The sequence below is a fragment of the Protobothrops mucrosquamatus genome, unplaced genomic scaffold (genome assembly GCF_001527695.2).
Source record: "Protobothrops mucrosquamatus isolate PMUCROS unplaced genomic scaffold, P.Mucros_1.0 scaffold96, whole genome shotgun sequence".
Taxonomy (NCBI): domain Eukaryota; kingdom Metazoa; phylum Chordata; class Lepidosauria; order Squamata; family Viperidae; genus Protobothrops; species Protobothrops mucrosquamatus.
The window spans coordinates 234,347-250,223 of NW_015386471.1; the positions used below are offsets into that span (position 1 = coordinate 234,347).

The window sequence follows — 15,877 nt, forward strand, 5'->3', positions numbered from 1 at the left end:
AAATGTTAGCTTTTAATTCTTTCCTGTCTCTCGTCTCTCTTCTACTTCTTTTTGTAGACCATCAGTATCAGAAGATGACCTGCGCATGTTGTTTGCTAATACTGGAGGCACTGTGAAAGCATTTAAATTTTTTCAGTAAGCATATTTTCTTTGAAACTTCATTTAAAATGAGGGAGCAGCTGTCTGGTAAGAATAGGGTTTATATTAAAACTTTCTTGTATTGTTTTCGTATCTTAATTTCATTGCTTTGTTCCAGAAGAGATCACAAGATGGCCCTTCTTCAGATGTCAACAGTAGAAGAAGCTATCCAGGCTTTGATTGATCTGCATAATTACAATCTTGGAGAAAATCATCATCTGAGAGTTTCTTTTTCCAAATCAACCATTTGAAGTGAGATATCAAAATAATAAGGTTGTATCACATTGTTTAGTGTTGTCATCTATGACTGTTCGGGAAAGCGGGGACCAGAGATGGACATCTGTTTTTCATGCTGTTATCATTCCTTGATTGTTTATGTATAAATAAAATGAAAAAGGATTTGCAAGGAAGAAGCAGTGATATTATCTGCTGGTTTTGCATATGTTTATGAAACCATTTTGTTTAAAGGGGATTCTGAGGAAATCCCATAGTTTTTCAACTTAGTTAACATACGTGCCTTAAAGAAGGAAAACTTAGAGTTGCATTTACTAGTTAAAAATTTGGTTGTTTGGGGCACATTATATGGGAATTAATAGGTGCAGTCCAGTGAACGTTAGGCGTGCATTTATTCCATTGAAATCAAAGAATTAGAGCATTGATTTCAAGGGGAATTTGTTGCACCTAACTTCAGCAGGATTATGCCAAATATGTATTAGGCAAGAGTGTGTAAAAAGGGTTAAGCTTTTTTTTCTGTTTGGGATTTATCAGCTTTCCATGAAACATTTTTAAAGCAAAATCAGTTGCTCTTCTTGAAGAGAAATGCAGCGTATTATTCTTTCTCTCAATAAAAATGGCCTTTGTATTTCAGATTTAGTTTAGTTGAAAATATAGGCTTTAGTCAGAACTACAAAGATGCAAAGAGTTAATTTCTTTAAAAGTCTAAAAGTGATTCTTCTGTTTTTTTGTTAGTTCCTGTGGCTCTTAGCCTCAGTGGAAAAAGAGTTGTATAAAGTCTTAACCTTTTTGTAAACACACTCTGGGGCGAATCATATAAATGTTGGCACTAAGTAATGTCTTGTTTGTGGCTGAATATTTTTTGTAGATGTTTTTTGAAGTTGACATAACTTACATGCATTTAAATATATATTGCCATTTTTAGTTAGTAATTACAATTTGAAATATGGTTGTGGATTTCTGAGCATGTTCAGACTGGTCTAGCTAGTTCAGGAGTTGGTGCATGTATTTCAAGGATGAAGAAAATGTATTGCAAACTTTTGCAGAAAGATTAATAATTTTTGGCAGTTTTCTTTATAAAAAAACAAAAACAAAACTGACAACCAGGTGGGACCAAAGTTTATGTGCCTTTAGTCTTAATTTACCTTGCATTGTAATATTCAGTTTTAATAAATCTCTTCAAAATATTTTATATCTAGAAATGGATCTGCCTTTACTATAAACATGGCTCAGAATCTACAGGAAAAAAAAAATCATTTGGAAACAGTTCCTCTATCAATCTGGGCTGTTTTACTGATTCTGTTCAAATGACCAATACTTTTTGCAATTGATGTATTTAGTTCCAAGAGTCATAGATTATGTTATCTATGTAGAAAAAGGTCATGTATATTTTCTATTAGTTGAGTTTTTACATCTTTAGAAATGTAATATTTCAGTATAGTTTGAAAGCGGCACAATTAAAAATTAATTTTCTAACAAAGTTGGGAGGTTTGATGGTTGTTTAATTTCTTCTTATGTGTACGCTGCTTGCCTCTGTAGCATGCTCAATAAACACTTCTGTAGCTCTGTATTCACCTCTTCTGTCTTTCTCTGCTGCCTTTTCTCTCTTTTCTTCTTTTTTCCCCACTTCCACTGTGCTTTTGAATTCATGTTTATTCTCTGTCAGGGTGGGAAAAGCATAATAATCTGATTTTTTTTTTAACTTTCGGATTTATGCTATATAAAAATCAAATGCTGTGGAAAGAAATAACACCTTGGACAGCATAAATACTTTGTACATTTGGAAGTCTAACCACTTCCCTTATAGAAATGGATATTAAACATTTCCCACCCTGTTATATAACCTATAGCTTTAAAGACATAACTTTTTATCGTAGCTTGTAAGTTCTATCTTTTTTGTTTTTAAAATAGATTTATGCACTAATTAACTTTTCAGATTTGCCATGCTTCTGCTGCAGTTTCATCTTCCATTTTCTGTGTCTGCTAAAAAAGCCTTTCTACTTATCACAGGTATTACGTGGGTTAAACTAAACTGTCAAATTGCTCAATGAAGGGATGGGTAGGAGCAGAAAAAAACAGAGGGCAAATCTTGTCAACTGCTAAACACAACTAAAAGGTGCTGAATATGTTATCCTCCTAGTTTTACACCAGTTCAGATTCTAATTGTATATGTATCACCAATTATTTTTATGAGAACTACATTTAAAGGATGATTTTTGCTTTATCTAATCTAAATCTCAGTACACAATCATGTATGATTGGGATTTATTAATTTCACTGGGGTCTAGCTAACAATTTTATACTAAAAATGAACCAAATCCATGTTTACGTAATGGTATATTAATGACTTGTTTGAGGCTCTTCAGGAAACTTGAACTACTAATTTAAATTCAAACATCATTTTAATGAATCATTTTACATGAACTCAAAGACAATATCAAGGACTTTTAAACATAATTATTCCCTAGGCACATGCCAGAACTCATTCACTTGTGTAGGAAGATATAATCCCAATTAATAACGTAGCCAGTCTTCATATATGCCTGTGAACAGAATTTGAGGAATAGCGGGGGGGGGGAGATAATAAATTCCCTTTACCAAAAATGATGCAATATTTGCATTTAAATATCTATTTTAAAAGTGTTTTGTACTTCATTTTTTTTACCTTTCAAAAAAAGATTAGGTGATTTATAATTAAAAAGCAGACATTAATGTAAACTGTACATGCCGTTCAAAGAATGTACTATAAAAGGCATCTTTCGTCATTTAACATATTTGGAAAAGCAGTTCTCTCACACGACAAACTGCTTTGCATTATGCAGTAGACCAACTTGATTGCTTATAGGAGAAAAGATGAGTGGGGTACTGCAGAGTCACTTAGCTTTGCAAAAGATGCAGAGCGATCCCAGGGCATTCATTCTGCGGTATTCCTCTTAGGCAGACTCTCGGCAAAAGTGCCCAAGGCTGTAAAATCTGGAGATGGATTTCTGAGGTAAAAAGCATACAGTATGTACGATTACTGTTAACTTCCACTTTTTATTCCTGCTGTTTCAGCATTTTTATTGGACTGTGTTCTTTTATAAAAAAAATACAAGTTTTATGTTTATATTTATCTTCCTTGAAACATAAAAATAAAATAGATAAGCATCTGAAACTAGGGTTCTGGAAATTTAACAGAAGACTTAAGTGTGCCAAGAACTCTTGATTTGTCTTGCTAAATTTTTTTGCTTTCAGAAGGTTTAAAAAAAAAAGCACAAGAGAATGAACTGTGGTTTCATTGATTCTAACCAATAGGAAGAACTCTAATAAAGGAAATAGAAGTAGCTGGAACAGTTGAAGGAAAATTAAAACTGAATGTGGCCCAACATGTTACATAATATATATAAGATGATGTGCCATGAACTGATGGAGCTCCTAAAAAAAATTACCAATTGCAGTAACAAATCATTTCAATAAAGAGGGGGGGGAAATGAAGACAGTAAAAAAAGTGAAAGGTGTAATAAAAGTTTTTGAAAGCAAAGAGTGTATAGAAGAAGATGGGTCAACAGATCATTAAGGGAAAGTGTATACAGGAAGCCAAGGATTATAGAAAATAATGACACAATAGTTAACAGGCCAGCAGTTGTTAGTGGATGCCAAGAACAATAGTAACATAACAAAATGTCATCAGAAATGTTCAGAATATGATTAAAAATAGTGTGTATAATAATAAGCCAGTATATCAGTTGCTTAATAAAGACACCATAATATTGATAGGTAGCAAAGAAAAGGTCAAACCATTGCTTACTAAATTTGCATATGTTACAAAATGGTAAAGCAAAAGTCAAAATGGGTTAGAGAAAAAGACTGAATGAGCTTAACAGAGACAAATGTAAATTTATTCACTTAGACACATGGTTACACAGAAGGGGATATCTGGCTGGACAGGAGTATTTGGTGAAAAAGATGTTGGAGGGTTGTTAACTAAAAATCAAGTAGGTTATCATCAGTGTCATGCTGCCAATTGTAAATTTAGCAGAACGAACAATATCATTCCCAAATTACAGGAGATCATCATTCCACTTTATTTTCCATTGGCTAGACATCAGCTCAAGTGCCGGTATTATAGCAGTTCTGGCAGGACAGTTTAAGAAGAATTCAAAACATTGGAACAGATTCGCAGAAGGAATTTTCAGAATAATTAGGGTAAGGGAAACAAAGCTATATGAAGAAACTGAGCATGTTTAATTTTGAAAAGCCTGAAAAGGGAATATAATACCAGTCCTCAAATACTGGAGAAGATACCACACAGGGTGTCAAGATCGATCCTCAGTAGTTCCAGAGTGCAGAACATGAAATTTTACATTGGCTGTACTTCATTGAGAAAACAAAACAAAAAACAAAAAAGGTGCTTGTGTTTCATTAGAACTTGTGGTTTGACCTTAGAAAACAGTGAGAACTTAGGAAAAAAAAACCTTTGCTCCCTCACTTTCCTTCCTGTGACTACAAGAATAATTAGGATGTCAATTCATGCTCACATCTACCAACCTCTGAATCTTTGGAGAAATCAGCCCTTATTTTATTTTTAATAATTATAATAATCTATAATATTTTATAGAAATTATATGGAAGCAGGTTCCTGTGACATTTGATATGCTCCTGAGGAATACCTATAAAGAGAATGCGAAGTGGGACCGGCTTTTAACTTTTTAACTTTTATCATTCTTTCAGGTATCCTCAGAAGTGCAGTCAGGCAGAAAGTGAATTTTAATTAGCCCACAAACCTAAACATTTCGTTCAAAAATCTGTTAAAACCTCATAAACTTTTAATGTACATTGCCTAAGCCTTATTTTCAAAAGCCCAGATTATCTCAACCTGAAAGCTTTACTCTGCCTAAGGTAACACAAAATGAATCTTTCTCTTCCCCTGGTCAAATCAATACACTAGTCCAGGGGTAGGCAACCTTGGCTCTTTTATGACTCGTGGACTTCAACTCCCAGAATTCCTGAGCCAGCATGGCCTACCCCTGCACTAGTCAATGTAGAATCTCAGTTGCTTGGAATCGGGACTCTTATCTATTGCTGGGAATGAAATGTCCATCAGGTGGTACTAATGCTTGCTCTATATTTAAGGACTATAGTCGATGTATAACTCCACTGTAAGTCTGAGTCCTCAAGGCTTTTTGAACGCCGCTTCTCCTGGGGTTCATCCAAGGTCTTTTCTAAGAAACGAACAAATTGCAGAGCTTGGCCTATTAAGGCAAACTCTGATGCCAAGAATGGCTGACGTGCAGAATCTGCCTTGACCATGCTTCTCCACTCCTGGGGGTTGAGGAGGCCCGTTGAGTGCCTTGCCATGTTGGGCAGGTGGAGTTCCACTACGTAAGGACAGCCAGGCAATCAAGTGTAACTTCATTCACGCTTGGTTTTATTCACACACTTAATATGTGCCTATATCTGTACTAATGCATGCTCTGATTCCTCTTGGTCACCATTACTATCCCTTTTGGATTCCGATAGAGTACTACAGGAGACAGATCCTTTTCCTCCTGACTTTTGCTTTCAGCCTTCCCGGATTGCTAACAACAGAGAGCAGAAACCTAAATGAGTGCCATTTAGCACCATTAGCTTCTCCAAATGCTGCTAAGAGCCCTTCCCCAAATACTGAGCCATTCTTCCACCTCACCAACATAATAACTGGGGTCGCCATAGCTACTGCAGGAAGGCTAGGCCAATTACTGCATTCAGGTAGTCATTAATTGCAAGAGACCCAACCACAATGTCCTAATAACATTTTCTGAAACAAAACAAAACACTTAGAACAGCATGCTTTGTTTAGTCTTCAAAACAAAATCTTTGAAATGTGGATTCTTGGATCACAAAATACTCAAAATGCTTTCATATTTTAATTATTTTGCACACACCTCTTCGAGTTGCTCCTCATCACATGATAAATGTAAACAGCTTATAGACAGTTACGCTTTAAGAAATGTGGATTACACAGTGGAGAATTGGACTCATTGGCCTAAATAGTCTCCTTCAACAGTGATTCTACCAGTCAAATGTATTCATACTGAACACACAAATAAAAGTTTACTAAATGTAACTTATTTTATTACATACATACCTACTGATGACACTATTTCCTTTCAGAGTGTAATAAACTTTATGAAGAAAAGATTCAGAAATAGTAAGGAACCCCCCCCCCACGCACACACCTCCATAGAGATAAAAGTTTAAGAAATCTGACTTAAACCCTTCACAGTCCTTTCTGTACAGTGATATCCTTGCAAGGCACCCTGTCTTCCTCCACATCTGTACACTGATTCACACATTACATTCTGCATCTCTTTTTGACAATCTCGTCACTCCATCCAAAAGCAACTTTCTTGGTCTTTCATCTCAATTCATTCCTTTTTCTTTCATATGTTTATTTTGCAATTTGATCCTTAATGTTCTTTATTCACCTTTTTATTCTTCACCCAATCTGTTCTTGTTTTATTATCCATTGTTTTTACTAATCCATTCCCACTATATTCAAGTTTCCTTCCTTCCAGCAATTTTCTCTTCTTTCAACATTACTAGGCAATGGACTACATACTATCTTCTATCTTTCTCCAACTTCCCATCTTTAGCAACTATTGTAGCAAGATATACATTACTTATTTTCCCTTATTATAAGAGTTAGAAACCAATTGGGTATTTTCTTTAGCCTTTTGGCCCATTGACATTGAGTGACTCCTGTCAAAGCATCATCTAACTCTAAAAGCGAAAAGAAGAAAATGGCTACATCTCCATCTGTTGTCAAAGCAAAAACATCCGATGTTAGCAGCGTTGACATCTCCTTTCTAAATTTTGTTCATTATAAGTTCATTCCAAAAAATTCAAAATAAACAAGAATTGTATCCTAGCGTCAGGTGACATGCAAATGATATGAATATTACTTGCAATGCCAGGTGAGCCTTTTAAAAATGTAAATAACTTCAGGTACCTTGGCTTTAGTTGATGAAGAGCAAATGTAATGCTGAATGATTTATTAAGATCATTTTTACTGATTAGTAATTGCATCACACTTTTAATTTTTGAATTGCACATTATTTGGATGATTCTCCAACCCATCCACCCACCCCGGTCCCCTAGCAACTGCTTTCTGAACATCCATTTTATTTCTGATTAGCACTCAAAAGTTATTAACTGTGTTGTGTGTCTTTGGCATCTTCTAAAAATCTAATTGGTAGAATCCTATTTTTCATGCTCAAAACTGTCTTCCCAGAGATGGCTTCATATTTAAGGTTGGCCTCAAGTGTAGGTCATTTTCTTGACATTTAAGTTACTGAAATACACACTGTATCAATATGACTTTCCTTCTCTGAAAGTAAAGTTGCTTTCTCCCAATTATTCTTCATGACTTCAATCTTACACATTAGTTAACTTCTTTTCAAAATCAATACCCTAAGGTAACTATTCAACACCATCTATATGAGATGCACATTTTTGCTCTGTCCCTGTACAAATATGCATTTCATATTAGGCTGTTGCTGCAAAATAACTCCTGTAAGAACTAGCATTATAGTATGTGTTTCCCTTTCATTCCTCCTTCGGCATGTGTAGAAATGCAAATTTTAATACTGTAGTGAAGATAAAGAAGCTTCCATGAGTTATTTATCGTGTCTTGCCCTTTCATTCACTTTTAAAATAAAATTAAAGGGTGCTACACTGAGTGGAATTGATTATTGAACAAAATTTGTAAACACAAGGTTTTAAAAATCCAACAAAAGAACTATAGAAGAATCTCTTTTCAAAATAATTGCTAAAGGTAAGTAAATTATTTCTCTACAGTTCTTCCAATGAAATGCCAGATCATCATCATGACCTTTCAGAACATTATTGCTAGCAGGGATTTTTGCAATTATTGGAAGCCATTGAAAATAATAAGAGCACAGTATTTTAGTATGTAGCCTGGATTTGATTCCATTTTTGTACTTGGACAATATGAGCTGGTATCACCTTATTGCTTGCATGAAATCTTAACAGCTTTCACAGAACAAATAAAGTAAGCAACCTTATTCCATTCTGTGGAAATTAGGCTTTATAGCACATTCTATTCTGGAAAAAAAATACAGATTTTTAGCATTAATAAAAACAGCAAATACCAAAGATACATTTGCTTTAGGAAGTTATAATAAAATGCTTCACTTAAATTTTAAAACACTGAAAAGACACTTGAACATTAAAAAAAACCATGCTGGATCCCCACACAGCCAACTAGTTTATTTATTTTTTTCTCCTTAAAGGGAAATAGATTCCTACACTGGCCAAGTAAGTTTTTCTATAAATCTTGCATTAATTCATTACATATATATGTAGTTTATAAATTAAGATTAGAATTGTGTGTTGCACTAGCATGAAAGATAAACTACTTTTTCAAGAGAAAGTGCAAGGAAAACAGTAATGGGTATCATCAATTGGAATTTGTTTTTTTCATGGAAATTTAATGATGGGAAAAGCTGATTTCTGCCTGGTAGAAAAAGGCAAAACATACAAAAGTTCGAACAAGTCTCTTCACAGTTAGCTTAATTCTTTCCTTTTGCTATAAAAATATTACACTGTTCTAAACTGTTCGTTTGGAGTATCACCACATATGAACAGTACTCTGAATATATTAACTATTTGTTTATTTTCTTCAAAAGAGAGATGGCCAAAATTGGTTTTTTAATAGATGTCTCATAGACAATGATTGATGTATTCAAGTGATCAAGGTCTGATCTCTTACTGATAAAAATAAATGATAGTTACTTAATGGAATTTACTACTCATTCTTTGTTTGCATAGAAAAGTCTTTTGTCTTGGTTATACATTGTTACTATTTCATTACTATAATGGGCAGTAAAAATTCTGCAGGTTATGGCTTGGCAGTCCAAATTGCATTCTAGTAATCCTGTACATATTGTAAACTTATCCAGAACCTAAAGCAACAAGAAAATGTAGTTGGGTGAAGACAAAAGGCTGCTAATTAACACTACTAGAAGAAAAAAAATCATAGCTCATTGTACATGAGTACACCTATTAATATGTGAAGAGGGCACGGTGTGAATACACATAATGTCTTTATAGTTGTGTAGAGACAATATCCAACAAGCACTAATGCCATTCTACATTTTTAGTAGCTTGTATAAATTTGCAGCTTAAACAAGGAAATTATGTTTGTCAACTTGGCGCACAAATATATCTCAGAGACGTACATTAAGTATACATGGCTGTCCCCTTCCAAGTACTTTTCTTCAACAGTGAATTTCCTCCCTACCCAGATAATATCCCTCATACTAGATTACTTTTCTCAGTTGCAATGACAAAATAAAGTTTATGAATTAGACCACGGATGTCAAACTTGATCACATCATGTGATGTACCGTGATGTTTTTTGCCTTTGTGGAGCCGGGGTGGGCATGTGACGTATCTGGCCTGCATGTGACGTATCTGGCCCATGAGCCACCAGAGTGACACCCCTGAATTAGACAAAGAAGAATCTAAGATCATGTGTAACTCCCAATAGCAGAAATTTAAGTGATGGTATCTCCCATTTTATGTCTGGAGGAAGTGAAATAGACAACCTGGTGTGGAGAGTCAGATTGATTTGAACATCTGAGATATTGATTAGCAAGGTAATTGTTTCCAAACTTGGAGACCTAGGTATAAGGCAACAATTATCTTGACCTGAGGATCCCCAAAGTCATGATTTGGTGTCTTAAATCCAGCACCAAGGTATTATGAGCCCCAACAATTGATCTTAACACCTATTTAGGAGATCCAGGAGCCAATGTCATTTCACATGACTAGAGAAACTCAATTTTGGAATCGGTACTTCAGTCTGAGCATTTTGATCCCACTGAGAAAATCGTCAGGATGAGATGCAGCACCTGTTTTTCTGTCTGCCACTACTGTTGCCTCAAGAACTTGCCCGTTTCCCTGCTTTCAAGACTCTAAACCTACCGTAATGTTAGGTGGAATGAAGCACAGTACAAACGTCATATCTGATATTCCATTTGCAATCCTCCTTGTAATAGTCCTCATATCACAATTAATGCAATTCAAAAATAATGTCCAGTAGTTTCTCAGAAATTTTCTTCTCAAGAGATTTCTGCTTTTCTACCTTACTTAGAGTATGCTTCAGTGAAAGATGCTACTGCTACTAGTGATATTTTCTTCTACACAGCTCTTGTAGCCTTCATGTCTGCCCAGATTTTTAAAAAACCCATGGAGGCAGTTAACCTCACAATGCCTCCCCTTGATAAATTAATATAGCTACAACAATTACAATATTAAAAATCTGCCTTTATCTTTTAATGTTTGGAACAAGTGAGAGAACACATTAAGAGTCACTTTTTGGAGCTGCCGGTTGTAATCTAGATCTTTGTCCTTCCTCTTTTGAGCCTGTGAATTATCACTGGCCCAGTTGATGCCTAATTCAGAGAGTGCCCCAAACCTGGTATTCCCTGAGAAATGCTAAGTGGGCTCACCCTGGTTCATTTCTGAGCCCAAAGAAGAGTAGGTAGGTGTGGCCATGTAAGAGGGCTGAAGGAATGACCTTGAAGAGAAAGGAGAAAAGCATAGACCTGCAAAATTATGTTGTTACAGCTTTATAATATAGTATGCCTGGCCTGCTTCCTGGTGTAGTCTACCTTGAGGAGCTAACATGTCCCTGCTGAAGCATTATAAAGCTACATCTCCAAACAGCAACCAAAAGGAAACAACATTTGCTTCCTTTAAAAAAAAATTCAGGTAATACATTTCCCCTAAACCAGGCATGTCAAACTCGCGACATACCAGCACTTTTTCCCCATTGCCGGCAATGGGGTGGGTGCGGTTTTGGCATGATGCATTCGGCCTGCAGGCTGGCAGTTTGACATGCCTAAACTAATAAGTGCAGTAGTTATTTCAATCTCAAAAAATGATCCATGAAAATCAAAAAAGTTAATATAGATTTGGAGATACTGGAAGAAAAACTGCCACTGAAAGTTTCATCTTTTCAATCACAAAAGGTAATCAAGGAGAGAAGCAACCTGAAATTAAGGAGAAACTTCCTGACAGTGAGGACAATTAACCAGTGGAACGGCTTGCCTTCAGAAATCGTGGACACTCCATCATAGGAGGATTTTAAGAAGAGACTGAACAGTCACTTGTCTGAGATGGTATAGCAGTGATGGTGAACCTTTTAGAGACTGAGTGCCCAAACTGCAACCTAAACCCCACTTATTTAGTGCCAGGTGCCAGGTGGGCGTGGCCCACTGGGTGGGCGTGGCCGTGGTGGTCATGGTAAATTGGCTTGATGTGGCCAAAGTGGGCGTGGTCACTTCATTGTTGCTCATGGGGAGGGACGCCTGTGGGGGGTGGGCAGGGTTGGGGAAGATCCAGAGGGTCTCTGGCAGGTGGGGCGGTAGGCAGGAGGCTCGTCCTGAGGGGTGAGGCAAGGCAGGGCAGGGGTGTCATTGCCATGGGGCAAGGCAAGGGCCGGGGTGGCTGCTGCCTAACACCATCGGCCCACGCACACAGGCCAGCGAGCTGCAGCCCACCACCAGCAGTTCAAAGAAGCCACCTCTGAGCTGGATGGCCGGCCAACAGCTGAGGAGGTGATACAGTGATACAGTGATACTTGTCTGAGATGGTATAGGTTCTCCTGCTTGAGCAGGGGGGTGGGCTAGAAGATCTCCAAGGTCCCTTCCAGCTCTATTCTGATATTGCTAACTTAAGTTATTTCCCTTGGCTACTGTTTTCTATACATACAAAGTTGGTTTCACACTTATGAACCCACCCATCCTGCGCACAAATCTGTAATCTTGAGTGATTTTGCTCAGTAAAAATCAGCTAATCTTGCTATTTATATTTAGAGGGTACCCAATAGTCATCATTCGTTGTTTTGGCAATCCACTTATCTAATAAGAAAATGTACTTAAGATGCAAAGGTACTTGCCACTGACATCAGAAAATGTCAAGCTCATCAGGCACGTTAAAGAAAAGAAAGAGAAAATTGTATTAAATACAAATGACAAGTTAAATCATCTGTCACATCTGTGGAAGCTGCCTTATGTGGCTTTAAAGTTTCAAATTTAATATAGATAGCAAATAGCAATCAAATCACTTTTTCATTGATTGTGCAGAATTGTGTAGACTATTCCCTAAAAGAGAGATTGGAAGGACAAGTAGCGGAAAGGAAAATAGAAGCAATATATTTTTTAAAAAAACCAACGATTTGGCATTAGCTCTCAGTCATCCACCTTCCTTTTTAATTGTAAAACTGTTGCCATTCTGTAAACAAACGCAGCCAGAATCCTCAGCTATGACAGCAGATATACCGACCGGATATAAATTATATGTAAGCATTCATTTCTGAAGAGAGAGAATAAACGTTCTAACAGCAGATCGTTTAAATAAATTTATAAAAGTGATTCAGCCTAAAACAGTATAAAAATATAATAAATGTCAAATTATAGCCAGTGAATGCAGAGCTGGGTTTTGCACCTGTTTAAAACAACTTTGTCTAATAGGTAAACTCATAAATTTGTGCTATCCCAATAAAATCTCTTGGGTTTTGACGTGAACACAAGAATTTAAAATTCTGCAGAAGGATGACAACCAAAGATACTGGACATGTCTTCCACATATCCAGGTGTATGCTGATCCTTCCCCCCCCCCAACAGACTGTTTTTAAATGATGTGGCTGTTAGATGTTTGTACCACTGAGTAAAGTGTGCTTCAGTTTTCAAGTATTATAGATTATAAGTAGCAGCTGCATCTCCTTCGACTATCGGTGAAGAGTATGATGCTGCTAAGCAAAAAAAAAAAACATTAATCCCACAACGGTTTCAACATGCACCTATAAGCAGATGCAGAAATCCTCATGAAAGGAACAGAATTATAAAAAGCCCCTGAATTGGCAGCAAGAGTAATGCAGTGCTAAATGAAGTAAGAGCCACTGACCTTTTTAACATCTCTCTCTGTCCTTCACATTTTGCAATGGTGTATGGATCATTCTTATGCCGTAGATATTACAGATACTGCCTTGCCATTTTTCTGATTTCTCTAAAATTATTTGCATTTAGCATCCCACCTGCCACTGTGGTGCTTCCCCCGTGAACGGGATTATAGCAAAGATCTTGTCAATGTCTGAGCAGGAGTCCCCATTGTGAGTCTGAAAAACAGTCAGGAATTGTGTTTTCTAAAACAAGATCAGAGCGCAAGTATCGCAGGATTAGGAAAGGGTTTTTGCAGGGATTTATATTGGACTAGAGAAGTTTGTTAACAAAACATTGCCCTCGGCTGTATCTGCAGAAGTAAAATGTCATGGTCAAGAAAAATGCTCAATCTTCTCTAATCTGTGTTGGTCAGATCATACACTTAAGACTGAGCACTACATTTTAAAAAAGACTTTGAGAAGCAGAGCTTTTCTGGATGAGAACCACCAGCATGAAGGCAGGAAGACAGGAAGGAAGGAAGGAAGGGAGGGAGGGAGGGAGGGAGGAAGGAAGGAAGGAAGGAAGGAAGGAAAACTTAGTTAGACATGCTACATATGTTTAGCCTAGAACCGTGGTGGCGAACCTATGGCATGTGTGCACAGGTGGCATGCAAAGCCCTCTCTGTGGGCACATGCGCCGTCACCCCAGCCCTAGGCCTTCAGCTAGGTTTTATAAAAACTTTTCGCTTTAGGCCTCCGCTGCCGTGTGCAAAAAAAAAAGGTTCAATCAATTTCAACTTCTTGTGGGGAAAAAAAAAGATCTCGCAAAGTTGGAATTGATTGATTGAACTTTTTAGTCCCACCCAGTCTGGCATTACCACTGCAGCCATGCCCACCCAATGGGCCACGCCCACCTGGCACCCGACGATACATAAGTGGGTTTTGGGTTGCAGTTTGGGCACTCGGTCTCTAAAAGGTTCGCCATCACTGGCCTAGAAAGATTGCAGAGAAACATATTTGCCTTCAATACAAGTAGTTCTTGACTTATGACTACAATTGAGCCCAAACTTTCTGTTGCTGACCAGAGAGTTGACAAGTGGGTTTTGCCCAATTGTATGCTCTTTCTTGCCACAGCTGTTAAGTGAATCACTGCAAGTTGTTAGGTCAGCAACACACTTGTTAAATAAAACTGGCTTCCCCATTGATTTTGCTTATCAGAAGGTCACAAAAGTTGATCACGTGACCCCAGAACACTGCAACCATCATAAATATAAGTCCATTGCCAAGCGTCTGAATTTTGATCGTGTGACCACGGGGATGCTGCAACGGTCGTACCTGTGAAAAATGGTAAAAAAAAGTCACTTTTTTCAGTGCCGTTATAAGTTTGAACTAAATGAATTGTTGTAAGTTGACGACTACCTGTACTTAAAGGACTTCTATGAAGATGGAGCAGGATTGTCTTATTTCAGAAGGTATGGATTTAAATGGAAAGAAAATTGATTTTAGTTGGACATCAGGAAAAAGTTCCTAAGAGTAAGAATTGTTCTGGACTGTCTCCAGGCTGCGGAGTCTCCCTGCAGGAGGCAGATCTGTTGGGAATGCTATATTAGTGAATTTGGACTAAGTGAATTCCAACATCTCTTCCATCCCTTCCCAAAGCTGCTTTTTCACGAGGCAACTGGACTTTCTTGTTTTTCTTTGAAGATGTTTCTCTTCTCACCCAAGAAGCTTCTTCAGCTCTGACTGGATGGTGGGGAATGGAAGGATTTATACATCTTGCAGACAGCTGGTCATTTGCATTCTTTTAGAGGGTTGTTGAGGCCACCTGAAGGATTAGCTGTGTCATCAGGGTCACCTGAGTAGTGCAAATGTGTGTGGAGCCTTCTTGGAACTGCTGAAAGGACTGTTGTAGACTGGAGATAGATTATGTTGTATCCCTCCCCCTCTGTTGAGAGAGGGCTGTTCAATTTTGACATAGGTGGCCTCTTTGACTTCTCTTTCAAACCAGCGTTCCTCTCTGGACTTTGCTGGTGGTCTTTTAAATGCAGATGGACTGCTGAATCTTGTCCTGATGGGTTTGTTCTTCTATGTTGTGCCATGCGTTTATGAAGTGGTTGTTTTGTTTCCCCAATGTACAGATTTGCACATGGCTCACTGCATTATATTCTATTCTGGGTTTTTTTGTTATAGGAAATCTCACTCTTTTCATGATTACCACTGGTGGTATCTCTGATGCAAAAGCATTATTCATTCCCATTTCTGTTCATTTCCACCACCGGTATCATGTGCAATTGGGTCCATACACTATTCTAAGCTATTTAATCTATCTTCTGCAGTTCATTTTCCTTTCATTAATAAAACAATGACCTCTGCAAATAAAAATCAAATCAGTGTGAAAGTCTCATTTGATCACAGTTATTGTTAATGGTTACTTTGAAAATGAGTTCTTATTTCAAGTGCCTGATTAATGGATCTAAGAATTAATCAATTACAGATTCCTGATTATTTTTGCCAGGGAGTTAATAGACCATTGATTTACCTAGTGTTGGGTGCATAAGAAGGGTGCGCAGATACATT

The 15,877-nt window shown here is 37.2% G+C and overlaps 1 protein-coding gene across 1 annotated transcript in view; it reads left to right on the top strand.

The window, feature by feature from the left end:
- Positions 1-1,834, top strand: part of PTBP2 (polypyrimidine tract binding protein 2) — a gene marked incomplete in the record, with an annotated part of 70,157 nt that extends 68,323 nt beyond the window's left edge. The window contains 2 exon segments of the mRNA XM_015812568.1: positions 58-135; positions 257-1,834. Of these exon segments, the coding sequence (XP_015668054.1) occupies positions 58-135; positions 257-389 (211 nt within the window).
- Positions 1,835-15,877: the final 14,043 nt, after the last annotated feature.